The following is a 27,877-nucleotide window of genomic DNA, read 5'->3' on the forward strand; positions in this document are numbered from 1 at the left end:
AAAAAAAAAAAAAAAAAAAACATTGAGAAAAGTTAAAAAGTGAGAGAAAAACCCTGCGGGAAGTACAGTACTATACGTTAGGAAAAAAGGTCTTTCACGATCAATTGTGACTTTGATTATCAAAGGAAAATAGTCTTGAGAGCAGAAGCCATTCACATACGACAAATTTAATTACTAACTGCTGAGTTTAGGGCCGTGTTGACTGATTTCATAAAGCGCACTAGCCTGCATGCTAGTTGGATGTTTTCTCCCTTAAAGCTCATCAACAGAGCTTGTCTACGGGTTCGCACACGTCTCTGATTCCAAGGCTGTGTTAGTAAGCTCTTTCGGATACTCTCTAGAGCTTTGCAACTACACAGCAGATGCAGAACGTCGTCCTTAGCATTTTCGCAAAGCCTACACTTGGGGTTGCAGTCCAGGCGCTTCCAGGGGGCAAGATGTGGCTGAGATGGTATTACCCCCCCATCCTCAACCGCAAAAAGTCTTCCTTCACCTTCCTTGAAAAGCCGGTGCTAAGGTATGGCTGTGGTGAGGCGCTGGTGTAGCCTTGAATCACAAACCACCCATGAGACCTCTTGGTTAGTGCTGTTTTGTCCTCCTCCAAGGAAATTATTTTCACACATTTATTGACCAGACGCTTAAAACACTTGTCTGTGCAACTCGAGTCCCAAAGACCTCTTAGCGCAAGGGAGTTAATGGCTGCTTGGAGGTAAACCATTGCAGGGGAGTCCTTGTTTGTTTCCAATTCTTTCCAAAGATGGGCATTCAGAGAGTCTGTTTCCGCATTCTTTACTTTGTGCCAGCATTTTGCATATGCACCTTTACGTGCGATTTGCTGCTTCTGTAGGCCAAACTCGAGCCTTAGCTGTGCTGGTGAAGTGTATGGAGGAAGCGCAAATAATATTCGCAATGTTTTACTGACCACGTTGTCTAAGATGGTCTCATCCTTCCCTCTCATACATTCACTGCCATATGTAATTGACGGCAGCAATTTCGCACGAAATATGTCAAGCAAGGGGATTAAATTTGGGCCCGCTATTTTATTTTTGATGTTTTTTAATGTTATGGCCAATGAGATCCCTCTGTTCCTTATTGATGTTAGTTGTTGCTTGAGGGATCCTTTTGAATCAAAATGTATGCCCAGATACTTGTATTCTTGAACTATTTCCATTTTTTGTCTTGGAGAGACCATTGGAGAACATGCCTTTTTGATTTTTGATTTAGTACCATCACCTTCGATTTATCATTGTTTACGCTTAACCCATTCTTTTCGGCAAATTTGGTCGTGGTGTTAATGAGGTGTTGCAGGCCGACTGGTGTTTGACTGATTAGTAGCAGATCGTCTGCATATAGTAGGTTGGACAGCGTAAAACCCCCTAACTTTGGGGCATGGTGGTTACAGTTATCCAGATCTTTGGAGAGGTCGGACATAAAAAGGTTGAACAGGGTCGGTGCGAGAACGCACCCCTGTTTCAACCCTTTTGTAGTTGGTATTTTTTTTGACAGACAGTTGCCGGCCCCCAGTTTTACTTGGATCCAGGTATCTGTATGTAGTAACATCAGATGTTTCAGCAACTTGGGGTCGATTCCCCACCGTGAAAGTTTTGCCCACAATTTTTCTCTGTCAACGCTGTCAAATGCAGCGGAAAAATCGATGTAACACATATATAGTTATTTTTTGTGTTTGATTATAGCATCTGTCATCAGGGAAAGGGCTAAAATGTTTGTCGTGGTCCCCATATTTTTTTGAAAACCGGTTTGATTAATGGGGATTAATTTTTTGTGTGATGCCCATGCAGTTAATTCTTCTAAGAGAAGCCCCGAAAAATATTTGGCGTCTATGTCTATAAGGGCTATGAGCCTGTAGTTCTTCGCCTCGTTCTTGTTGCCCTTTTTGTAAATTGGGGCAATTATTGAACCCCTCCAAGAGGATGGGAGTTGTTCGGCCCTCCAGATTTCTACAAAAAGGGGGAGCAATTGGTCGGCCCAATAAGTCGGATCTTGCTTGTAGAGGATGGGTGGAATTCCATTTGAGCCTGGAGCTCCCTCCTTCCGGCCTTTCGCAATTCGGCCCTTCAGCTGGACTGTTGAACCTGGGAAGTCGGACTCCTCAGCTACGGATTTTGAAACCGTCTGTATCGCTTGACGAAATTCAGGGCTGTGTAGGTTTCTACCTGGACCATCATCGTTAAAGTGTCTAAATAGAAAATTTGCCCAGGTGTCCTCAGTAATGTGAGAGTTCACACCATGAGCATTCAAATTCTCTATTTTATTGATGGTTTTCCAGAATCTTGCGCTGTTGGTGTTTTTTGAATCATAGAGCAGTTTCGCCCAAATTTGTTCATTGGACTCCTGCTTGATTCGCCACAGGATTTTGTTCTTTTGACACTTTAATACTCTCAGTTTGGTAATTAGGTCGTTATCACTTCCTGCTTTCCGCAGCTCGCGCAGTGTTCAATTTATGGCCGTTTTTATTGCCCCTAAATCGAGACATAAAAGAGTCTGGGGATGTTTTTTTGAAACGCTGATGGGCCGGACGGGTGTTTTTTGGGCTATCTGTACATCAATTTCTTGAGGCAATTTGGACTTGGAATTCGAGAGGGCAAAAGATTTCAAGAAGGACTCCCAGGCAACGATGTTATCAGCATTCTGGTCTGCAGCACTTTCCCAGCGCTTCTTCGCATCTTCCGCTAGTCGCTCCGGGTCATTGATGTTGCACTTGATTCTTTTACATTTTGTAGTTGTCGATAACTTAGGGCCATTGGTGGGAAATGTCAAAGCTGTTCCTTGAGCCCATAGTGTCAGTTCTTGCGGGAGATGGTCGCTGCAGTCGAATGTGCCAATTCTGAAGGCTTGTACTAATGTGAACATTGAGAAAGATAGAAAGGTGTAGTCGATCGCCGAGCTGGCCACGGTGTTGTGGAAAGTTGCCGCCTGGGGTCTGTCCCCCAGGGACCAGCCATTTATCGAAATCAGGCCCAGGTTTGATGAATCTTCCATTAACCTTTTTGATAGCTTTGTCGAAGTGCCCCATGGACATGCTTCCAGTGGGGGAATCCCCCTGACAAGCAGGTGATCTTCCATTGGCAGATTCTCGCCAGATGACTTTGAAAGGAACAAGTTGAAGTCTCCTGAGAAAATAAGGTTCGAGTTTTCCGCTTCCGTTATTAATTTAGTCAATTCTGTTACTAGGTATTTTAGCCCCGCTTTTTTTGGCTTTTGGGTGCAAATAAGTGTTAACCAGGATTAATTCCTGCCTGATGGTTCCCGATGTTGATATTTCCAGCTGGACTGCAATGATCCCGTTTGTGATCCCCGAAGTATTTTTGTTAAGGAGTTCTTTTGCATGATTTATTGTTTGTATCGAGGTGTATATGATTAAGCCGCCTTTCTCATGACCAAATTTTGAGGTTCTCCTTGCTGGGAGGTAGAATGTTTTATAACCCTGAAGATGGAATGGTTCTGCTAACCAGGTTTCCTGCAACAAAATTAAGTCATATTGCTGAAAATATGATAGTAGGTCTTGGTTAAGGGACTTTGCTCCTAGTCCATTTATGTTCCAGGAACATAGTTTTAGTGGCGGCCTTATGTTTGGAGTGGTGCTGTTTCTTTCATTAAGTTGTCATTGGTCAGGCTGTCTGGTGTTAATTGTTTTTGCAATCCAGTCCCATTCTTGATGTGGGCTCCTGTTTTTTTGCTGGGAGGATGCCCCGGCCTTTCTTTCGGCTGAGCTTCCACGTGCGCCTCTTAGTATAGATATTTTGAATGTCCCTGGCTGGGGTTTACTCAAGGTCGATATAATCTTTTCTTGAGGGTTACGGAGTAGAGGAACCGGGGATGAGGTATGTTTTAATTCGAATCCCCCATTCTTTCAGTTGTTTTTCTTCTTTTAAAATTTCCTTCCCCGTTTCTCCTGTATTCCAGGTTGTTTTAGTTATTTCCTGCTCGGATAGGTGTTTCATGGTAATAAATTCAATAGATTCCAAGTTTTTGCTAGTAAGGGCGCTTAAGGATATGATCAAGTTCAACACACGAAGGATGTTGCTTCGGTTTAAAATATCATCATGGCCTTTGGATCTATAGTCAGGAATGAAGAGTATTGTTTTATACTCGTCGTCAGTGGTAGCCTCCTGTGGTAGTTCATGATTTGCTGCCCGTCCCATACTTTGATGTATATCGTAGGCTTGTAAGCCCCGCACTCTCTGGGCTTGTAAACCTGGCTTTCTCTCGTTCAAGGGAAACAAGTTGACTATAGGATCACAGGGGTCATGTTCGTTGTTCTCCGGCAATTGACCAGATTTAATCTCGGGAGCAGTATTTTCAGCTGGTCCAGAGACTTGGACTCTCCGGGTCTGAGAATCCATGTCAAGCTTTACATTAAGTTCTTTTTTACTGGCTGTTGAAAAGATACAGATGGCGGGATTCCAGGGATTAGTGCCTCCAGTCGGTTGGGCAACCGAGTTGTATACTGTAAGTGGGTCCGCCATCTGGGTTTTTTTTACACTTTTGTTTGTCGCCACCAGCTCGTCACATTTTAGCCCTTCTTCGTCTGTCCCCTTCGTGGGCTGTTCTTCTGTATGATTGATCTTGGGAAAAGTTGTCTCTAAACCCTTAAGATCGGGAGCAGGGAGGGTGTTCTCACCAGACCTGGGGCTTAATTCCTCCTTTGTACTCCCTTGATCCTCCTTTATTTCCGCCAGGGATTTTTTTACTTCTAGGAAATAGGTTTTGATGGAACCTGTCTTATTTCTTCCTTTTCTCTTCATTTTCCTTCTTTGTTTAGCAGTCAGTTGTCTATTGCCCGGTTGATCCTGGCTTTCGACAATTGTCTTGGCCTGCTGATGTTCTTCTGGCCGGTGGTCAGATAAGCATCCTGCTTGTTGGAGTATTGGTTCGTTCGAGTCTTTAGGGTGATCAATTAAGTTATTTTGGTCTGTGGTAGAGTTGGAGATGGTCATGACCTCAGTTATGTCACTTTTTTCCTTTACCGGATTGTTTCTCTCGTTACTTGCTGCTACCCACACCTCTCTTTGCAAGTTGTTTACGGACTTGAGGTCTGTTAAAAGTTCGGTCATTGCTTTTGGTAAGGTGGATAACTTGTCGATGATAGAGTAACATGTGCAGCTGGGTGGGCTGATTGTGGTTTGTGATTGAACTCTTTTAATCAGCTCATTCAAATCTAGTAACTTAGTGTCAATGTTAATGACATGAGTGGTTAGTCTGGTTAGCAAGTTTAATTGAATGTCCATTTTGTCTGAATGGTATTCCATTGCTTTTGTCACGAGGGTCATGGTATTTAGAAGTGACGCCCATAGACCACTCTCTTCTATCCTTTGATTCTTTGCTGAGTCGTCAGGTTTGCTTTCTTTGTCTTGAGATAGCGTTACCCCTTTTCCCTGGGAGTATGTGTCCACCATCTTCTCCCATTCTTCAGATGTCAGGGAGAATGAATTGGTTCCAACTGTCCCCAGGGATCGAGTCTGCTCTTTGATGAGAACATTATTCTGTGGAGTAGCAATTTTGGTTTGTTGCCAGTTTGCGGCCTGCTCAGTTAGAATTGTGCCAAGGAGGCTTAGGTCGAGGTGGAGTTATTTTCTCCAGAGCTAGCTCGAGGGGCTCCGACTCTGGTTTTTTAACTGGTGTAGAGTGGTGCGATTGATTTTGTAATGGGGGTTGTTTTAGATGCTCATAGAAGGATGACTCTTTGCCTTGGTCGTCATGCTCACCTACTTCAAGGCCTCTTTTTGCGCTCACTTCCTTATTGGCTTCTGATCGTTTGGGTTGCCTTATGGGGCTTGCTCCATCTTTTTCAGTATGTTGATGAATGGTAGCTGCTGTAATTGAATTGAGCATAGACATAGACATAGATAAATTGGAGGTAGGGGCCCGGCGGGTCTGTAGAGGACTTTCATTATCCGGGAGAGTTGCCAATGTTGTTGCCGGTGAAGAGCATCTCCCTGGCCCTATGCCTTCTGATATTATCGCGACAGTTTTCTCCGAAAGCAGAGGGAAGGGAAGGTCCCTCTGCGTGAAGTTCAAGTAGTTTTGCCCTGCTCCAGCATCTTTTACAAAGGCAAATTTGGAATAGATTTTTGGTTGGGAAAGAGGTCTTTTTAGTTTTTGTTTGATGTGGGTTTGTGGATTAGATTGATCTGAGACTAATCCCACTAGTTCGGCGTCCCTGGCCAAAGTAACTAGGGTATCATCCTCAGGGCCAGATCTCGGTTGGCTTGTTAGTTTCTCATTGTTGTCAGAGGACACCTTAAGAATCTTGTTTTTTTTCTTACGGTTGTTCACTAGTGATGAAACGCTCCGTCTTTCTTTGCCCGATCTCATACTCCAACTCCAAGTGCACACTTCTTTCACTTATAGGGCCACAATACCCCTCTGCAGAATCCCGCTTCTCCTTTCTCGCTTTCCTGCTTCTCGCAATTCGCAATCGGGGTTCTTATATGGTTCTTAAATGCTCCTTAATGGTATTAATGGCATTGTAGCACCAAAGCACAGATTCTCCGTGGTTACAGAGTCTTTTTTAGCATCTTTTCAGCATCAAAGCCGCAACAGAACCGATCGCCCACAGTTCTCTTCCAGGGTATATCTCCTTACGGGGATAGTCGTGCAAATTGTTGGCTTATTAGCCTGTGCAAATCACATGTGCTTGTGTTTAGTTAGTGCTTTGGCTGTTCTTCGCTAGCAGTTTGTTGTTCAAAAAAAAAAAAAAAAAAACGTTCCAAAGTGTAGCACTGCGAGTCAAAAGTTCAGGGGGCCTTGCTGCTGGTTTGAACACACTTAAGCACCCTCCTGCACCACCAACTGAGGCTCCAACAGCACCAACTGAGACTCTCACTGTTCTTATTTCAACCGCTGTTATGTGAAGCACTATTTTTGGCACTTTGGACTTTGCACTTCTCGTTTGTCTGAGCTGAGCTGCGCGCTGTGTTCTATAATTGCAGCCCCCCCCCCCCACAAAGCTCAACTATTCGGGGGGCTCTTAACACCCACTGCAGCCACCGCAGCCGCAGCCACGGCGCTCTCACCGTTGTCTTGTGTCCGGTTTCCGGTTCGAAGGTCTCTGGCGTCCCCCGCGAGTCTTCACCGCCACTACTACCTCTACCGCCAATAGTTTCCAATATTCCTCCGTGTGCAGGGCAAGAACCTCGTAGCGCCCACTGCTACTATAGGGCTGCCGCGGCTCCCACTGCTTCTTGACGCATCTCGCTCAAGCCGCTGCCGAGATTTTTGCTTTCCCACTACCACTGGGGAGAGGCTCTCGCGGTCTCCTACTGCCAGGCGCCTCTTGCTGCCGAAGGGTCTTTCGTGAATTCTATCACCAAAGGAGAGGCAAAGGAGAGGCACCACAGTCTCCTAACTCGCCTCGGTACTGCTGCAAAGCCAAAGGGTTTTCAAGATTTTTTCTCCACCGCTACCGTAGGGACGCTTGCGGTCTCCTGCCACCTCTAACGGCTCACGGCTCGTGGCACACGGCTTGCTTGCCTGCTGCTTGCTGCTTGCTCACTGCTCACTGCTCGCTGCTGCCCCCTGTGTGCCGGAAAAAACAATCTGCCTGCATCGGAACATGCATGCGCAAAGGAAGGAGAACATTTGATTTCCTCTGCTGAAATACTTATAAAGTGCTCAGCATCCTGGAAAGTTATGCCAGCGTTGGATCTGTGGAACTTTACTGGAGAAGACCAACTGAGACAATTAGACTAGTGCTCTGAAACAATCTTGTAAAACAGCAGGTGAATATTACCTATGGGCTCGAATCTTGCCCTCAAAGAATGATTCAAAGCTTAATTCATTTTTGAGTAAAACATGTAAACTTTGCTGCGACAACAACTTTAAAAGACGTCTTGCAAGGCAATCAGACTATAAAATATGAAGGCAGGACGCGGTTTGACAACAAAGAGAAGGTGAAGATGGCAACCACCCATGTTTTCATGAATGTCTCGCGTTAGGGGTTCAGCGTTTAGGGCAAGACAGAGACATAGAACTTCAAATTGGGCCTGATTCACGGTGACAGGCTGCTAAATGTTGTGAATCTACTAATGAAGGATTAATTACAAGTTTGGATTAGATATTGACATGTTAAGGTTTGATAACTCTAACAGTACTCTTGGAAATCTATGTTGTCTGCAGATCCAGGAACACTCTAACCACTCTAAGTTTGCCAATATAGATTTGGAACGTAAATCTAAATGAGTGACGGTGATGCAGAAATATTGTTTTAAAAATCCAAAAAACAAATGAGGAAGTGCAGAGGCAGTAGTGATAGAATCACCCTCCTATACGTTGTATATAAACAATGAGATTCTATCAATGTGGTATACATATGAAATATTGTTTTACACACAAAACTTGGAGTAAATCTCCAGCTACACCCCCATGCAATATGAGGGTATGCACCTTCCAATTCCCACTCTGGAGACACCTTTCAAAGGAGGACATGCATGTGTGCTTTTAGAGTGCAAGATATTCTGAAACATGTCTGTGAATATTCACAATCCTTTGAGGGTGAGGTTGATAAATGCCATTTGCAGTGCTTCCTCAGAAATATCTCTCTCTCCCACCTCTAACTCCACATGTAGGACAGTGAAACCTTAGCCCTGCTGGTAGATTTTTCTCTGCCATAAGTGCAGATGTTGATCACAAAATGAAACAAATCTTGACTCTTTGAATCAGGGATTGGAAGTTATAATCACAAATTATTTTTTTGCACACTTAAGTTCCACTATTGTATGCAAAATACTTTGTGAATGGGACCAACACCTCACAAGTGATATCTTCTTCACAGTAGGCTTGCGCATCTCCTGGTAAAGCTCCCAGAAGGCTCCTGGGAAACTGTGCTCTAGGAAGTTTAATGACTTTTCAGCAATATAAACCTGGAGTTCAATAAAACAAAGCAGATAACTAATTGAAGAACATAGCTGGGGACATATGAAAAAATATATAACATTATAACAGTATTCATCAATACACAACATATTTGTGCGCATTGAATGAACAAATTATTAATATAAAGCATAAATCTGCACCCACAGGTTTATTACTGCTCACGATTGCACTTTTACAAATCCTGGGAACTTACAAAGTTTTCCTGTCAACCTTTGTGATTCGTATTTATAAGCATGTGAAGGGCTTCCTGCATGCATAACTGGATATGTAGTGCAATAGTGTAATCGAAAATGCTTTCGCGTGTGTCCAATTTCATGTTTTTTACCCCACAGGGAAAATATTTTTCCTACTGAAGAATCCCTTTTACCTGCACACCATCAATTTTGCGGGTGTTCCTCATGCATTACTCACTGAAAATTGATTTTCTCTTACCATTGACAGTAATTCTCTGTATCCAAGGTAAGAATTATATTAAGAAATGTTTGTGAATGCTTCCAACACCTTCAAGGCATTTCGGCCACTGCCCCCACCTCTGTTTACAGATTTACTCTAACGAAATTATTTATATGAGTAAGAAGGGCTCCGCATCATACCTCCTTTTCTGATTTTACATGCACTAATAGCCTTCTGTGCAACTGTTCTGTTAAAATATACATTTTGGACCTGAAATTATAGTTACTCACCGATTTGTTGCTATTTTGAGCTCTAAAAGTTCCGCCACGTCCCCTGAGCAGAGAGTACTGATGTGTTCCTGCATGACTGCAGTTTTTCCACACCCTGCTTCGCCCACGAGGATGACTGGCCAACCAGCAACAGACAGAAGATTTGATAGAAATAACGTTTGCTGAAAAACAAACCATTGTCTTGTTTTTAAAATACTCTCCATTGGTCTTTAAAATGATTTCTGATTGGAACAAACATCTGACAACTTAGGGCCCGATGTAGTTCGGTCGGTAACGGCCGAAAATCGGTATTTTCGGCTGTTACCGACCGGTATTCAAGGATTGGCATGTAGGGGCACAATTTTACAGAATCGGTAAATTTACCGATTCGGTAAATTTACCGATTCTGTAAAATTTCAGATGTAGGTGGGATTCTTCTGAGTCCCAAAGGCCCTACAAAATCGGTATTTTACCACACAATCCTATTGTGTGGTAAAATACCGAATTCAGGTGTGCATGCACATGTGTGCATGCACACCTAGCCATGTGACAGACAGACATGCCCTTAGGGCATGTCTGTGTGCCACATGGCGCACATGCCTATTTGTGGGGTGCCAGAGGGTGTCAAAGTGATACCCCCTGCACCCTTACAAAATTCGGTATTTACCGATTCTGTAAATACAGAATCGGTATTTCCCATTGATTCCTATGGGCTTCAAAGCCCATAGGAATCAATGGGAAATACCGATTCTGTATTTACAGAATCAGTAAATACCGATTGTTACAGATTCGGTATTTCAACATCTGGAAATACCTACATATCCACCCTTTAGATTTACCGATTTTTAATTACCGAATCGGTAAAATTCGGTAATTAAAAATCGGTAAATCTAATTTACCTACATCTGGCCCTTATACCTTAAACATCAAGGGCCAGATGAAGGTAAATCTAATTTACCAACTCTTAAATACCGAATCATACCGATTCGGTATTTATGAATCGGTAAATTAGAAGGAGGGAGATGTAGGTATTATTTAATTTTGATTTACCGAATCTGTAACATTCGGTATTCACCGATTCGGTAAATACCGAATCAGTATTCCCCGTTGAAGCCTATGGGCTTTGGAGCCCATAGGAATCATTGGGAAATACCGATTCGGTATTTACCGAATCGGTAAATACCGAATCCAGCAAGGGTGCAGGGGGTGTCACTTTGACACCCTCTAGCACCCCAAGTGCAGGCTTGTGTGCCATGTGGGCATGCATGTGTGTCACATGGCACAGGTGTGCATGCACAGATGTGCATGCACACCTGAATCAGGTATTTTACCACCCAACAGGATTGGGTGGTAAAATACCGACTCTTAAGGGCCTGTGGCACTCTGTGGCACTCTGTGGAGTGCCACCTACATCTGGGTTTTACCGAATCGGTTAAATTACCGATTCGGTATTTTATAGAATCGGTAAATTTACCGATTCTGTAAAAAAATGCCCCCTACATCTCAAAAACTAATTACCGGTCGGTAACGGCCGAAATCGGCCGTTACCGACCGGTAATTGTCGACCTACATCTGGCCCTTAATGTGTAATGTTGTTAAGGTTCAAGGCATGCATATTCCTCTGTCTATAATCAATTTCCCTTCACCATATATACCTAGATATTATTACTAAGGGCTTACCTCTGCGTGCACAGTCCGGACAAAAGCCTCGGATGGTATCCCTTGCCCATGGGGAATTGAATACGGCGAGATATTTTCATTCCATTTCATAAACTGGTGGGTCTCACTGTCCACATAATAGTCCCAGATCTGTAGAAGATGAGAACACGTGGGATGAAGAGAACTAGAGAATAGATTGCATCCTGCTTCAGTGGGTGTGAAAGATACTGTAGAATTCAATTTAAAATCTTAATAAAGTATATAACATAAGGAATGTATCGCACATCCGTGCTAAATTAAGATGAATCGTGTTCCTCCAGCAGGTTGATACCAATATATCACATGGGAGCCAGGTATCCTTGTATAGATGACTGTCTTTAGTTTCCTTAATACAGGCTACTTGTGACACGCTTAGTCGCCTATAATAAAGAAATGATGTAGAAACCCACCCTTGTTAGTACTTTAAGACTCGTTCACAGGACATGGGGGCTCATATTACTGCAGGAAGGAGGCACACAAGTTTCATAATTGCACACAAGGGATTCTTTCTTTTCTTAATCCCTATTTCCTAAAGCATATGATCATAGAATCCACCTGTAAGTGGTGTCCCACGTAGATCTTTCCACTCATACCCAGCTTCTGTAATGGGCTTACCATGCATCTCCAAAGTCAGATTTTTGTTAACTATTGGATGCTTCTCCTCTATGATCTTAAAGCCGATATCGTACTTATCACCGAAAACAAGGCCCTACAAGCTTAATTTGATGAGATATTTGTAACCATATCTTCTGTGTTGCAGATAAAATATGTATTTTAATGAAATGAACCACCTGAATAGTTAGAAAAAAATAAAAGCTGAATTTATTTACCTCACCATCCCCTGGAAATACACAGTGATTCCTGAAATGCTTTCTCCACCACCGACTGAAGGTAGTTTTCTGTTGGGATTCTAAACTTCCTCCAAAAGCCCATATGCAAGAAAATAGAAAATATTTCTTCATATCCTCAGGCAAAATCTCTGGAACTGTAAGTGATAAGGCCTAGAGAAAAAATTGCTAATTAGTTTACAGAGCCATTTTTCTTTTAATGGAAGAACATCATTGTTTTCACGAGTATCAGTCATCATTACCCACCTCCCAAACAAAGGCTTACCTGAGTTTTGCTACATGCAGATGGAGCTACTTTAGTTTGTTAGAACAGAAAGATTAGTATCAAGGGAACGTTGACTTGTCAGCCTGTTGTGCTTTACGGTGCCTTACGTGTCACTTTTCATGCCTCCATCGTTAAAGTATATATTAGTACGCTGGTGCAACTAACTGAATATCACCACCATTCAGTTTCTAGAAGTACGTGGGTGACACTGAGATCCAACTCATCTTCGAAAACAGAACCGGAAATAAATTGAACAACACTGCAAAGTTAACTGACATCTACCGCTCAATGCCACCAAAACTTGAAATCTTAGTGGCTGGAGCAAAAAGCAGCACAAGTTCCCTTTCACATTGACACCAACCGTAATTAAATGCACATGACAGTCCAAATGTGAGAAATGTACATGAACCCACATGTACATGCTGTTGTAAAGTGAACCAACCTCTTGCTATCACTGATCTCCAAGGTTGCATCAAGTCTTCAAACACAACTTTAGATAGATGTGATCACATTGTTAGTTATGTCACTGCTAGATTATAACAAAGTGGTTTGCTTGAGGTTACCCAAAAACTCAGACTAGAATGTAAACCACAGTTAATCCTCAAGTGCAAGAACTAATTCCTTGCGGGAGCTAAGATCAAGTTTACATTTCTATGCAAGGCACACAAAACATTCTGGAACATTCTACAAGTCACACATATGAATCAGCCAACATGTTTAAGGACTGACCAAAACAAACCAGAAATGGGTACATCTCAAATGCATGTTAAGGCAAAGATTTATAGTTTGAGAATTGCAACTTTTTCAAATGACATAGATGTTTAAAAAAGAATTGCATGTGGTCGTTACAGCTTTTCATTGCAAACCTTTATACAAAGGCTATCAACCACCACAGTTAAATCAAATTCCAAGTCAAAAGCTGAACTATTTCCGCACCTCGCTTTCGTAGGCAACACACTAGTCAGGGCTAGTAAAGAGCCAGTTCACTTCCAAGGCCAAAGAACACAACATAAAGAGAAAAGGGGCATGATATGCAAGGAGACACTGGTGGAAAGGAAAAAATAAAACTAGAGGTAGGCAGGTATGGATAGCACATGAATGAGGAAGTATTAGCTGAAATAGTGCTGAGCGATTTGAAAAATAAAAGAGCAGGTGCAAGAATGGTAAAGTAAATAGGACTCGACTTTAAAAGGCCAGGCCCATGGGTTTGCCAAAGCTTGGTGTTAATTGCAGACATGTACATATATCACAATACATGTGTATGCGACACATGCACACGCCCAGGACGCATGTATGCACACATGAACAACAATCTTGCAATGGGTTTTCAACTAATGAAAACCTATTCCAAGAGTTCCACTTATGTGCACATACGCTTGCATGTGACACATGCATCATGACTCGTTTATATGCCTTTATGCCTTATATGTCGTTTACATTCAGCTGTGTGTCAGAGAGCAACACATTTGAACAATGTATACTTACTCTTCAATGTCCTATTCTAAACTCATAGAAAATTGGTAATGAAGCTGCTGGTGACATCATGTGCCAATCCCAAATAATGTCACACTTCTAATTTCACCACTAATATCTGCCTAACTTCACACTCGTCCACTCTAAATGCCTACAAAAAACTCAGAAGTGGCCAAAAAAAGATAACTTTTTACATGATATGATGTACAACACGAACATAAATGCAGACCAATGGGATATTGAATGTGTCCAATGAATTTTAATTGGAGCGAAACTATTGGTTTACACCAGTGCACAGCAATGGCCCACCCTTGGTAGGGTGGGCCTTAGCGTGCCCATACCGCCGGGGTTTAATCTTTTTAGGTCCTGACGAATGCCAGGTTAACTACACCAACATTTTTTGCAACAAATGATCCAGCACACAAATCAATGTATTGAAAATCTATATAATAATAGTCACTATAGACAAGTCAAAAAATGAAAGAAAGTTCAGTAGCAGAGTCTTTGGAATTTTTTTGGGAAGTTCAGTCTATATTTGATTCTTCACTCATGTAGCCAACGCGTTTCATCCTCCACGGACTTCTTCAGGGCAAATGGGGTGAACTCTTCTTCGAATTGAATAGATATATGTTCTTCCATCCAGTAAAAGGGCAATGTTTATTAAAACTTGTTCGTTTATTTGGTGAAAGACACTTCAATTTCATTAGATAAGATGACTCGGGTCAGATAGCCCAGTGTAGCAGGAATTTGCAGGAGTAGATCAGGCCGGCTCCATCGCGTGGCGTCTTCTCTTGTGACTTCTAACTACACCAACATTGGCAGAAACATGTTGACCATTCACTATCACGTAATGTTATTGGAAACAGACCATCCAATTTAGTTGGCCTTGTTTACCAACACATTTTTTAATATGTCCTTGGTGATCAGTCATTAAATCAATTTTTGATACATACAAGGCTTTTTAATTCACCACATCACTCTGTTCACGTAACTCATCACCTAGCCTTCACACCTTCACATTACCCGCTCCGCAGTAAATCTGGCGTTGAAGCACACTGGGGTGACATTCGGTCACACCCAGTGGGGCCCGATGATGAAGCATGTCACGACCAGGTCGGTGAGTGAGAGCTTTCTAAACAAACCTAATTGGTGTTGTTGACTTCTTGTGCTCATTTACTTTTGTGTTTCCAATCAAGTAACACTCTTTTGTTGTTATTTTTCTAGTTATAGTGGGGACTAAGAGTGTTGCTTTTTCCCAACATCTCTTTTTGTTGATTTGTTGTTTTCCGTGATGGATTCAAGACCAGTCTTAAGACTATTTTTTGGTCTGGAAAATGCAGTTGTAATTTGGACTCATTGTGTTGCTATGCAAATATCAAAGCCCAGAGAGAAAATGATAAAACTTTGGGGTATTAACTAATGAGGATCCAATTGTAGCCTAAGAAATGTGATCATATCCCTTGATCGGCTACAGAACTAAAATGCTGTTGTACTTTATTAGAATCTCATGATCAAACAAGCCAAAGCATAAAAGAACATGATTTATCCAATCTTGCTTCACATACAAACACTTTTAAACAAACACATATTATTAGGTTTTAGAACGCTTATTTTAGGAATGTCAGTGAACAAAGGTTCCTACAGGTGACATAGTTATGAAAAATCAAAGTGAAAATCCTGTGTTAAGCATGAACGTCAAAAATTAATAATATGAGGGCATCTGACCTGAAAGATTCTGAAGAAAGTCTGTATCACGTTATCTTCTGTAAGTGCAATGCCCTTTGTTCCAGTCCTGGCTTCAGTCATCAACTTCTTTTTAAAAAACAGCATGGTCGGCTCTGCAAAAAGAGTTGCATAATGTAGAAGAGGAATGGTTTTAATTCGTGAGGGAACACATGAGGATCTTAAAATGCTCTGATCTGCCATACAACCTTGCTAAATAACTATCTGTTGCTCAACAGCAAACAATCTATAAAACAGTACTTGTTGTTACAAATTGGAAATATTATGATCCCCTAATATCCTGTCACTGAAAAGAAGATTGAAATTGGCCAAGACAAGCAAAGAGCCCCATACAAAGCTGGATTATTGGGTGGCTGTCCTCAGTCCTGATTAACTGAAAGCAATTAGTCAGATGGCCAACACAGCTTCTGCCCCTATTCCTCTGACAAGTGGAGTCCCCTAGGAATCTATCATGACCCCATATTGTTCAGCTTGCACATTCAGCCACTAACACTCCTGGGTTGTGAATCATCATTATGCTGAGGTTTCCTAAATGTACCTAAAAATATCTTCACCATAAGACATTGGTACTATCAAGAATTTCCCAACAACACACCAGAACTGGATTTCAATGAACTTCCTCAAATTAAAGTTTAAAAACTAGAATAATCTAGATTAGATGTCCTTAAAATGGACTGCCTAACTGAGCTCAGCATCAACGGCATCCCATCATTTTTTAAATGAAGTTACATCACTGGGATTGTAGACTGATGCCCATTAGTCTATGTGCTCACAAAGGGCATCACCTACCTCGCTAAAAAGGTAATCCTCTGCTTCATCCTAAGGACTTTCACACTGCTGTTCAGGCTATTGTTCTATCTCACGTGAACTATGGCTAGGAATATAGAACTCCCCTCCAGAAGGTGTTCCACTCTAGCAGGCGTATCAAGCTCCTCATTAACGCCCAGGAAAGCCATTCTACATTCTGTGGGTCAGATGATAACTGGAACCAGAATGTTTCACCACATACCACCATTATGTTAAAAATGAAGTTTAAGATGTAAGCAACCTTGGATCACACACAAGGCCATTCACAATCAACACCCATGCAACCTAAAAGCACAGCTTAAAATCTCTGGTTGCATTAAGAACTTGAGGTGTATTGACAGGCTTAGTTTGGACTTCAAAAATTCAATTCCTGCAAAGCTGTCACAAACTGCTTCTTCGGTGCAGCTCCCATTATTTGGAACTCACTACAGCTGATCTGGGATGTCGGAAAGGACTAAAACACACTTGTTTAAACTCAACGTGAGTAGATCTCCAGTGACATACCAACTATCTTGATACCTCACACTCCCTTCAACTCAATTGCATCCTACCTTACTTCTGCCTTCTCTCTTATGGTAAACTCTTAGGTCCTTTCAATTTGTAACCTCTCATTCAAAATTCTATATTTTCCACACATATTGTCATTTATACATAAGTGCATGCACCTCACAAGTGTTGTGTACAGCAGCACTGTATGTGTCTTGCACGTGGGTGCCACCGGACGGGTGGGGTGGGGTGGGGAAACAGGGTCAATTAAAAAACACTTACCTTTAAATTACCGGCCACCGCCTCCCCTGCATCCTCTTCCTTCTTCCTTTCTGCAGTTTGGCCAGCAACAGAAAGCACCTGGCACACTGAGCAAATCATAACACTGATATGCAGCGCTGTAAGTGGTCTGAGCGCGTGGTACGGCGCTCAGGCAGGAACAGGGAGCTGGTGCATGTTCCTCACCAGGCTATGTAATGCAGCCTGATGGGGAACATGTAAAGTGTGCATGAACCTTTGGTCAGCCCAAGAGGGGCGGCCAAACAGTTCATGCGCACTTAGGGAGTGCAAACCACTCCTCCCCTGGTCTGGCCAGCCCCGCCCCACATTGAACAAGGCCATTGAATGCATGCAATTAGAAAAATAAAATGCTGGTAACGATACATTATTGTCATTTTATTTTTCCTTTTTGCGCAGTGGGGCAACGCTCCTAAGCCTTAGTGGAGGAGCCGTCACTGATGGTTGGACTGCTTGCTCACTGTTCCTCTGGAACCAAGCTATATCAGACTGATGAACACTAATCAGGGTGAAACTAATCTTTGGTTGATTGTATTCCTGTTCAGGGAGGGCCTGGTCTGGCAGTTCGGGCTGGATTGTTCCTATTAGAGCAGGGTCAAGACTGATTTGCATATAGCTGGGTCTAAAACGAAATGGCATGTCGAGCAAAAGAGCGATAGGTTTGGTTGCTACCTAGATCATTGGCCAGTGGTTAGCCAAACTGCAAGCATTCCGCCCATCATCTTTTGTGCTTTTCAAAAATGTGCTTAGACTACAAGTACTCAAGGTGATTCTCCGGCAGCATCACGGTTGCATGGTACGTAAGTGTGTGGATGATAATACACTTCTACATACGTTGTGTTGGATGTCAATGTCATGTCATTGTTTGCACTAACTTTGGATTTGGGCAGATACCATGGTAGCATTTCTTCTCAGAGGGGTAACTACCTTGCAGAGAGGACTAAACAGGAGTGTCTGCCCTATTCAAATTACGTTCTAAAGTCACACAAACTAAGACCAGTACATGCAGTCACACACTTTGTGAGCTTGCAAGCACTTCTAGCATCCCTTCCGATAGAAACAAGTGCTACTGGACGTATAGGACACTTGCTGTGGCCATGAGAAGAGGCCACCAAGATATTCTGTTGCTGAGGAACCAGATGAGGTCCTTCGTAGTCCCAGAAACTATTAACAAAAAGAGAGGGTACCTAAACAACCAGCCAACCGCCTGCCCTCAGTTGGTATGGGAAAACACAGTTACTTCAGAAGACAGTGTTAGGTTTGTGTAGTGCTAAAAGGTCTCCACTTGGAACCTTTGCCCAGCCATGCGAGAAAGACCCAATGAAGAAGAAAATAACTATGACTTGTCCTTTCAACACTGAGACCAAACGTGCATTAAGCATTCACTGCCTTCAGGTGTTGTGAGCAGCTCTTCAACAGTTTCTTCGTTCCAGAACCTAAACCCCCAACAGCACTGGCCATCACTTTCAATCCTCAGGATCAGGCCCTGTCAGCACAGGTCTAATTCCAATGTCCAGTCAAATGAGTTTTGGCAACTGGCCATGATAAGGGGTGCAGTAACTGCAGGTTTTACCACAGCATATGCTTCCGACAGCCCGCAGCGCCACCAAAACCAGGCATAGTCTACAGTCCTGCCCATTGGCTCTGAAACCATGGCATGATTCTCAACCGCCATATCATGATTTGGGCCAACATGACCTAAGGCGATGCATGTGCAAGAGGCTGCAAATGTGCTTATGGAGGATGCTATTAAAGGAAGGTTAGGAAAGCCTATGTACACATTCCATGTACATGAGGTTAATTGTTTATACCTACATTGAGGTGAATATGGGAAGCCTTCCTAATTAAGCCTGTAATGTTAACACCGTACCACTTCTCTGCGGCTATTATTCCTATAGAGCCCATGCCGCTATACTCTGCGTTAGTATTGTTTGGTAACTTTTACACTTGAGCTGTCTATCCTATTTGCCACTGGTTGTTCAGGCTGTCTCTAGGCCTGGTGGCTTGTTTTCCTTGTCCTGCAGCACTATCCAGATAAGTATTTGACATCGAGGACTCACCATATCCTGTCCTGCTGCACAGATCTGCCTGCCCATACTAACTCTGCTTCTGTACTCTTGAAAGATTTTGACCAATATATATCCAGCTTCCAGTCCTGTTACAAGACTACAACTAGCCACAATTTGACTCCCATCCTATCCCCTCCTGCAAGGATTTGTCTGGTACTAATCACATGCATTCTGTCACTTTACTATTCATTTTGTCTCACAGTTCAGGGACCCCCCTCCTGTTGCATTCTATTTTTTTCTTCTGCTCTATGGTCTACCTTCTGAAGTTGTGGGTCACATAAGACAAGGGCGAATTTAGGGACAAGCCTGCATCCATGTGTGCTCTATTCACTGTTAGTCCTCGGTCATTTCAGACCTGCTCCACGTCACCACTGTTAAGAAGCTAGCTCACTGCGACTCACAGATAACTGCCATACAGTGTAACCTAAACCATACAACCTACGTGCACCACAGTCTTGGATGCCTGAGTATAAGATTGCTGAAAACATGGAGAGAGATATGGCTCTGGTGATAGAGGGTGTTGGGTTGATCACTGTGGCCTACACATAAGTCATGTTACAGGTCAATTAAAGAGACGGTTTCCCTGTTTCTCCTGGGTAACCATTGTGGTGCCACTAGAAAACCACTGAAGAACACTGCACTGGAGTGCATATCATTTAGATATTACCTTGACTCTGCAGGTCAATGGTAGAGTGAAATGAAAAGACTCTTTCTCTGATGTTTTTGCTTCTATTTGAAGCAGGGGTCCATAGCGATAACAAGAGAACTCAACCCAATCAGAATATCCAACCCAGATGTTACATTGCAACCCAAAGAAAGTAATACTAATGATGACGACTTGGAATGTTGAAGGCCAGCTCAGCCCCAGGAAAACAAGCAGGTGGTCAAGGAAGGAAAAAAAGAACAAATTCCAGATAAAATTAACTTGGTTTAGAGATGCCATTGCTAAGGGAAAGGTAAATTCCAGCAGTATGTGGGCCCACCAAAAAGACGTAAACAACTAACATAAAGCCCTACCAAAATCACAAGCACAAAGTAACTTGCTTGAGACCGACAAGTGAAACTCAGCATAGCCACTCATGATATGCAGGATTACTGCATGAATGAGGATCATGGGTGAAAGTATTGGTAAGCACATAGCAGAGAGGAGCTCAATTTTGATACAAGAATGTTGTTCAAGAGATGGTGTTTTAAGACAACAACAGGTGGAGGAAGGAAAGCCGTGCGACTCTAGCTCTAGATTAGAATTCAAAACAAAAGAGCTAGAAGGCCGGAAGTGACGTCAAGACTTAGAGTGGGAAGCAGAGATGGAGACAAGAAATCCCGAGACATCACTGCAAATGAAAATGAGAGAGATACTGAAATACAGAATTGTAATACATGGTAAGGATGAGGATTGCCATTTAGTCTATCAATTTCATTCACTATCCTTTACACACAGGAAAGCGGTCAGGTATCAACCAGATCACGAAGGACATTCTACATCCTTCTGCTCACATGAGATGAGGACAAGAACAGACTGAAAGTAAAAAACTTTACTGAAGCTTGAAACTCACACTGAATTCATAGAAACAACAGAAAATGATGACAATTTTAGTGTGAATGTGCCACTGGGAGGCATCATATGAAGACAGCGCCACTCTTGTGTTTTTTACATTGCTTTAAAAAGTAGATATTTACAGCTTTTCTAAAGAGTTGCATCCCGCATTTCTGCCTCAGAAAAACATTAATGGGGTACAAGGCTGGTGGCCAGTTGCATTACCCAGTTGGATTTATGTAGAAGGTCCACCCATGCTAGTCGGTCAAAGCGTGAATCCCTGAGCTTTAGTTCAAGATGCTGTAAATGAAGAATGCTAAGGGAAGTCCTAAATCATTGAGTGTGAAAGCCAATGGCACCAACTCTCTAGTCACTAATGGGTAAGTGGAGAGTACTGTTCTTAACAGTTTGTTTAATGTATATTAAAATGTTACCGACAGCAGAGCAATTGAGAGGAAATGCAACCCATTTGTACTAAACAAAAAAAAGTTAATTCTTCCGTCAGAATTTTAGAAGATGTCCTTAGACCACTGCACCTTGACAGAAACTGTCTTGTGTATTTTGCATTTGAAATACCAATTACAACAATAGCTCTGAAATTCACAAATATTTAACATAGTAAACATCAATTGGGAAGTGTTTAATAGAGAACCTGCTTTTAGTATGAAATTTAAGGCCCCATGAAAAAAAATTAGAAATTGTGATTTCCTAATTGCTATTCTTACTGAATCATAATTAGGTAACCGCAATTCTGGGGTGGCCTTAAAGAAAAAGGGATGTAAAAAAAAATAGGTTTTGCAACCAGAATTTGGTTGCAAAATATTAATACATACTACTGTGATTTGGTATTTGGAAGGGACACCCTAAACACTCCCCTACCAAATCACTAACACAAACTGCGATTCTGTAACGTGTTACCGAATCGCAATCAGTTCTTCAGTACATTTAAAAAATCATTTTTGCGGTTGCACACCGTCTAAAAATCCTTTGTACATGTGGCCCATAGTAACCTATTGTTACAGCAAACAAATGAAGGACGGGATGCTGACAATGCAAACATTATCTCCCAGTCAAAACATCTGGGTAAAATCCATCATTCTTTTGCCTACTACGCCACCCCAGTTTGGACCCAGCCATTTGCAAACCAGTCTTGACCCCGTGCCCCATGGAACAGTCCAGACCGACTGCCAGGCCAGGTCCTCCCTGGACCAGATAAAAGCATCCTGGGATCGGTTTCAGGGTAAGTCACCCTTCTTCAGCCAGGCTAGCTGGAATCCAGTGGCACAGTGAGCATGAGACCCACTTAGGATGAAAAGTGTTACAGCACACAAATGATGGACGGAAAGCTGACAATGCAAACATTCTCCCCAGTCAAATGATCTGGGTTAAATCTATTGTTCTTTTTCCCAATACACCAGCCCAGTTTGGACCCAGCCATTGGCAAATCAGTCTTGACCCTGTGCCCCATGGGAACAGTCCAGACCAAACTGCTGAAAGCCCGAAACTGGTCCTAGGATGCTTATTTCCAGTCCAGGGAGGACCTGGCCTAGCAGTTCGGGCTAGACTTTTCCCATTGGGCGCAGGGTTAAGACTGATTTGCATATGGCTGGGTCCAAACTGGAATGGCATGGTGAGCAAAAAAACGATTGATTTAGGCCCGAGATCTCTGCACTGGGGTGAATGTATGACATTTGTTCTGCATTCTGTCCATCAATTGTTCTTTTTGCATGTCTACCCGAGTGGGACTGGTATGCCCAGACGTGGGTCCCGTGCTCTCCATGCCACTGGATTCAAGCTATCCTGGCTGATGAGGGCTGAAAGCCCGAAACAAGGCCTAGGATGCTTGTTTCCAGTCCAGGGAGGACCTGGCCTAGCAGTTCGGGCTAGACTTTTCCCATTGGGCGCAGGGTCAAGACTGATTTCCATATGGCTGGGTCCAAACTGGAATGGCATCGGGAGGGAAAAAACTATGGCTTTAAGCCCAGATCTCTGTACTTGGATGAATGTATGACATTGTTCTGTATTCTGTCCATCAATTGTTCCTTTTTCCATAGTAACCTATTCAGATTTTTTCAATCCGTAAAAGCCAAAAGCTACAGGCCTGCCAGAACTAAAATTACAAAGGAATTGACAGGCTGTTAAAACACAAGCGGAATAATGCTTGCCTTAACCATGTATATTCCTTTACCAAGCATATGCCTTAACCATGCTTGTGCTTGGTAAAGGGAGTTGGCGGTCTAGCATTGCAGCGAGCGGGTGGGGCTGTTGCAGACTTCCTACATTCAAAGGAATGACGGCTTGGTGAGTAGTTTTTCACACTTTCAATTAGGTTTCAGGGTGGGGGGTAGGGCAGTTTTTAGGGCTGGCGTGGTTTTAGGGCTCAGGGCGGGGGGAGACTGCAATCAGGGTAGTTATTATGGCTGTGGCAGGGTTTTAGGGCTCAGAATGGCGGGAAGGTGCAATTTTAGGGCTGGGGGGTCAGTGTTAGGGCTCTAGGTAGGGGGGCTGGGGTCAGGGTACTTACAGGGTTGGAGACCGGGTTTTAAGGCTTAGGGGTAAAGGTAGTTTTTAGGGCTGGGGTGGGGAGGTTTGAAGTACTGGGGGCTAAGGGGGCTGATCTTTACCACGCATATGCCTTTACTAATCATGCCTTTACAACAAAATTTGTTGTAAAGGCATGCGAGGTAATGACGCGGTCGTAGATGAGACCGGGTTGTTTAGGCATGCGTAATTGAGGCCTGTGTTGTTCTGTCATCAAATGTTGAGTACAATAAATCTAGCCTCTAAGCAAACTTGGAAATCAATAAGCCATTTATTCTCTATTTCTGAAACGCTCTCTGTGAAACCCGCCAACAGAAATATTCAATTCTTTAAAGAAGCTCGCATGAAAATATATCTTTCAATATCTCATCAAAATCAGCATCTTCTGCGAATAGGCGGCTGTCAGGGTGATGTATGGCCCACAGCGAGCTTTGTAATGTACGCTAAATTGTCTCAGTCACAGGCAATGATGGAGCCATTCTGGAGGAAATTGGAAATCAATTCCTGTCATCACTGTACATAACTCCTTTATCAGAGATCCAGTCCGTGGGTGTTGCACGGCAGAGAAGATCAGGCATGCAGCAGCAAAGCCGGCAGCAAAGCCGGCAGCAACCCCTCCTCCCAGCGACCCCCACCAACTCACCAATGGAATGTGTACAAGATGCTCTGCTCAGCCATGGGGATTTGACTGGGCGCCCAGCACCGGATTGGCTGATTGTTTAAAATATCTTTATTGCGTTAACATACATTTCAAGACACTAATCCCTGCTTTAGCATAATTCTATTTATTCTGAAGGGAAGTGACACAAATCATGTGCACAGCGCCGTTGCTTCTGCGCTCACCCTGGAATGATTCTGTCTCTGTTTAAATTCATATTAATGCTGTGTGCGCTTTGCTGTAATTTATGTATGTTTAAGGGAGACTTAGTGTCCTCATTGTTACAAATAAACCACATTCCAATCTAAAAAAAGAATAATACAGTGCGTTGTGAGATCCATTAGGGAAGGAAATCAATTTGCAGAAGGGCCCTGATGCAACTGTTTCCATAGTATGTCAGTGGAACGTGCAGAGAGATGCAATGTTATCCCAGATCATTACTTACTGTTAGTAGTGCGAACCGCGTCTATTCCACGTCTTGGGAGGGCTGCACCCACACATGGAACATAGGGCGGGGGAGGGTGGTATACAATCAAACAGGAAATGAGGTATATCTATTGTATACATACAAGCAACCTCAAAACCTGGCTCTGCGACAGACCACCTTCTTGATGGACCGGAACCTGCGAACCTCCCTCCCCCGTTCCAAAAAGCGTATTCATTAGTGAACATGGATTTCTGGTAAATATGCCATGAAGATGGGTTATGCAAACGTTGTACATTGTTCCCCAGGCCTGCACAGTCACAGCTGCTTCTGGCAGGTTTTCTGCTTTCCATCAGCAGTAACCACAATCCTCAACTCGATTCATTACAACACACCACGATACCTAGCTCAGAAAATTGAAATATCGGGAAGAAACAGACCGGCCAGGAAGGCCAAGGAACTGATGCTGAGGCCACCCATCTTCAAGAAGAAGAAAACCTACGATAGAGCTTTTTAAGGAGCGGCCCCCAGAATTTGGAACTCTCTCCCTCCGAACATTAGAAAAATTCTGAACACCGCAACATTTAAGAGGGAAGCTAAGATCTTTTTCATGAGCAAGTTCCTTCCATAGACAAACAGGTCATCATCTAAGCCTGACATAGAGAGGACTACTCTACAACCATACGGGAAGTAAATAGGAAATTGCCAACTCCATGTCGATACGAGCGGTCGACACGATATTAACTCTGGGTCTGAAAAACACAAAGGTCTATGAAAAAGTCATTAAAACATTCATATACAGGAGAATATAATTAATTACCTATCCTACCTCAGAACTTTGTATATTCGTTGTTGATCTTGTATTCTATTTTACCTATTTTACATCGTTGTTATCTTCCTTTCATCTAGCATGAGAGGAAGCACACCTATCGAACTTCTCTACTGTAATTTCATATATTATTGACATGTTGAGCGCTCTGATACCCAAGGGTCTTGTTCGCGCTACAGAAAACTTTAAATAAATAAATAATAAATAAACTCTCCTATTTAGGTGTGATCTGACTCATAGGAAAGGACACAAAATCTCTGGTAGCACATCAGCTAATGACCGAACTCAGATAGGAAGCATCGGGGAGATAATTATAGGAATACTACTCCTACTAACCCAGGAATAGGCGCACAAATGCGCTGGAAACAGGAAGCAATTCTATTGACTTCAGCTGTAAAACGTGCTCTGATTGGCTGCAACTCTTTGCCGGACTGGAGAGGAAACCCTCTTGGTCAGGTGATATTGAAGACAGTGCAATAAACAGCAAGTCGTGTGATTGGTTTTTAAAAGCGTCATAGTCCAACGGTGCATTATAGGGATACTACTCCTACTAACCAAGGAATGAGAGAGGAGGCAAAGGCACACACAGGCAGGAAGTACCAAGCAGGAACCCGGACACTGCCATGTTTACCTTTTACAAGACTCTAATGTAAGGTTACCCTTGAAGAAGTCTTACTTTAAAAAAAGTCCTGGTCCTATCATTTGTAAAGGACATTGGCTGGGGATCCTGTAAAACCCATAGAAGTGGAATGTGTCCACGCAGGAAATAGCTGTGTTGAATTATGCAAACTGTGTGTTCGTCAAAATCGACATTAAGGACAGAAATGAAGGGAATTTTATTACTAACATTGATACATGAATAGTGACATAGAGACACTACAGTGTATACTAGGCATTCTCTTTATTAGCAGAACTGTTTGAGGGTTAATGAACCCCACTTGGGGTCTGGGATGCAGAGGATTACTTTTAGATATGTGAAATACTCAACTCGTAGAGCAGAGTTAATATTGGAACCTCGTTTAACATGGCGTGCGCACTAACCAAAGATAAAGCAGTAATTTCGCATTCACAAGTACAGAATAATTTAGGAGGAAATAGAGATTTTATAAAGGTTAAGTGCTCTTGTTTTAAGCAGGGCTTGTAAAAGTGTTTAGAAGGGAATGAAACAGATACAGTACTATTATGCCTACATTTCTAGTATGTATTTATGGGACGACAGTCTGGGTATTACGAGACAAAACAGGAAAGGAGGAAAGGTCAAAAGTACACAGGGTAATTCTTCAGTAGAGAATGCAAAAAAATCAGCTTGCTCCATGGTGGAAATGGCCTCTGCAGCAACAAAGTGACTCTATGTGGAAGGATTATTTCCAAAATGTTCTATGAGAATGAGCTCTGGTGAGAAGACAGTTAACATTGAGAATGTTACACTGACGTAGGACCGTGGGAGGAAGCTGTATGAAGAGGTGTATTTGTGAGCCAAAAGCACCCCTGGTGACCAGTGAGATCCCGGTTTTAATATTGTATTGCATTGATTTGCCACCAATTAGACAGAGGGGGCGGGGCATGGAGGAAGTGCTTCCGTGTGAAGACCAGAGAGTGGAAGTGCCCAGTTGACCTTTCACTCGAAGTACAGATGAGAACACACATCATCAAGACCAGCAGACACGTTTAAATGAGAGTGACGGAGGATAGTGCTTTACGACACTTTTTATGAATCGCTGTATTCCCCATCGAGATGGTGCCTACACTCTAAAAAGACATGTTAAAAGGGTTAGACTGGCTTATTTAGGGGTCCTGCATGTACAATGACAGTTACACTATGTCATTCTGAAGCATGGGGCGTCCTCCTCCTGGGGCTTTCACGAAGGCCAGTGAGGCACGGACTACTAACAACCTGCACCTGTCCAGTGCTGAACATTTAAACTTGTTTTGGTACAAGGCTCACCTTCAACTGAGAAAAGCACGTAGAATACTAATTTTAAGAACCAATTTCCCCTGACCTATTTTACTTAGATTTTTTAATGATAAATAGCTGTCATCACATAGTATAATATTATCAAATGCGCACCTTTTATCTAAAAATTGCATTTTAGAAGATCGTTTTTTTTCTGGCCAGATCAAATAAATGATTATTTTTCTTATCTAGGTTATCCCTCACACTCACCCACTGCTCCATATCTTTTTATATCCCTTCGACCTCCCTACTTTCTCCAGCCACTCCATGCTGCCTACACCATCCCTTCTTTTCTCTTTGTTTGACGGGTGGGTCATTCCCCTTTATGACGTCCTACACTTCTTTATTTTTCTTTGGTGTTCCTCATATCCTTCCACTTCCTGAATCTCTTTTACCCAGTCTCTTGTATTTCCAGTCTGAAAGGGAGACCTTTCTCTGCACCTGAATGAACAATATGTTTCTGGATCTTTCATCTCAGCTACCTCAAGAGCCAATTATTCCTGAACATAAACCTCCTCCACTATGGTTTCCTTCAACTCTGAATTCCTAACAACTCCACCTTACAAAATGGAGTCATGCAGCCAAAGCAGAGAACAAAATCAGAATCCAAATGATTTAGCGTTTTGTAATCTTTCCATTTCTCTTGCTGCCAAGCACCCTAGGCAACTAACGAAAACTGTTTTTCTCTCAT

At 42.7% G+C, this 27,877-nt stretch overlaps 1 protein-coding gene across 1 annotated transcript in view; it reads right to left on the reverse strand.

Moving 5' to 3' along the window:
* The window catches only part of LOC147729701 (dynein axonemal heavy chain 17-like), a 1,258,223-nt gene that overhangs the window by 1,135,217 nt on the left and 95,129 nt on the right, over positions 1-27,877 (reverse strand). Inside the window, exons 8-11 of the mRNA XM_086954021.1 lie at positions 15,567-15,679; positions 12,086-12,256; positions 11,238-11,366; positions 9,579-9,739 (exon numbers count right to left, since the gene is read on the reverse strand). Of these exons, the coding sequence (XP_086810147.1) occupies positions 9,579-9,739; positions 11,238-11,366; positions 12,086-12,256; positions 15,567-15,679 (574 nt within the window). The remainder of the gene's footprint in view (positions 1-9,578; positions 9,740-11,237; positions 11,367-12,085; positions 12,257-15,566; positions 15,680-27,877) is intronic.

Source organism: Lissotriton vulgaris, chromosome 2_1 (assembly GCF_964263255.1).
Source record: "Lissotriton vulgaris chromosome 2_1, aLisVul1.2, whole genome shotgun sequence".
NCBI classification, from domain to species: domain Eukaryota; kingdom Metazoa; phylum Chordata; class Amphibia; order Caudata; family Salamandridae; genus Lissotriton; species Lissotriton vulgaris.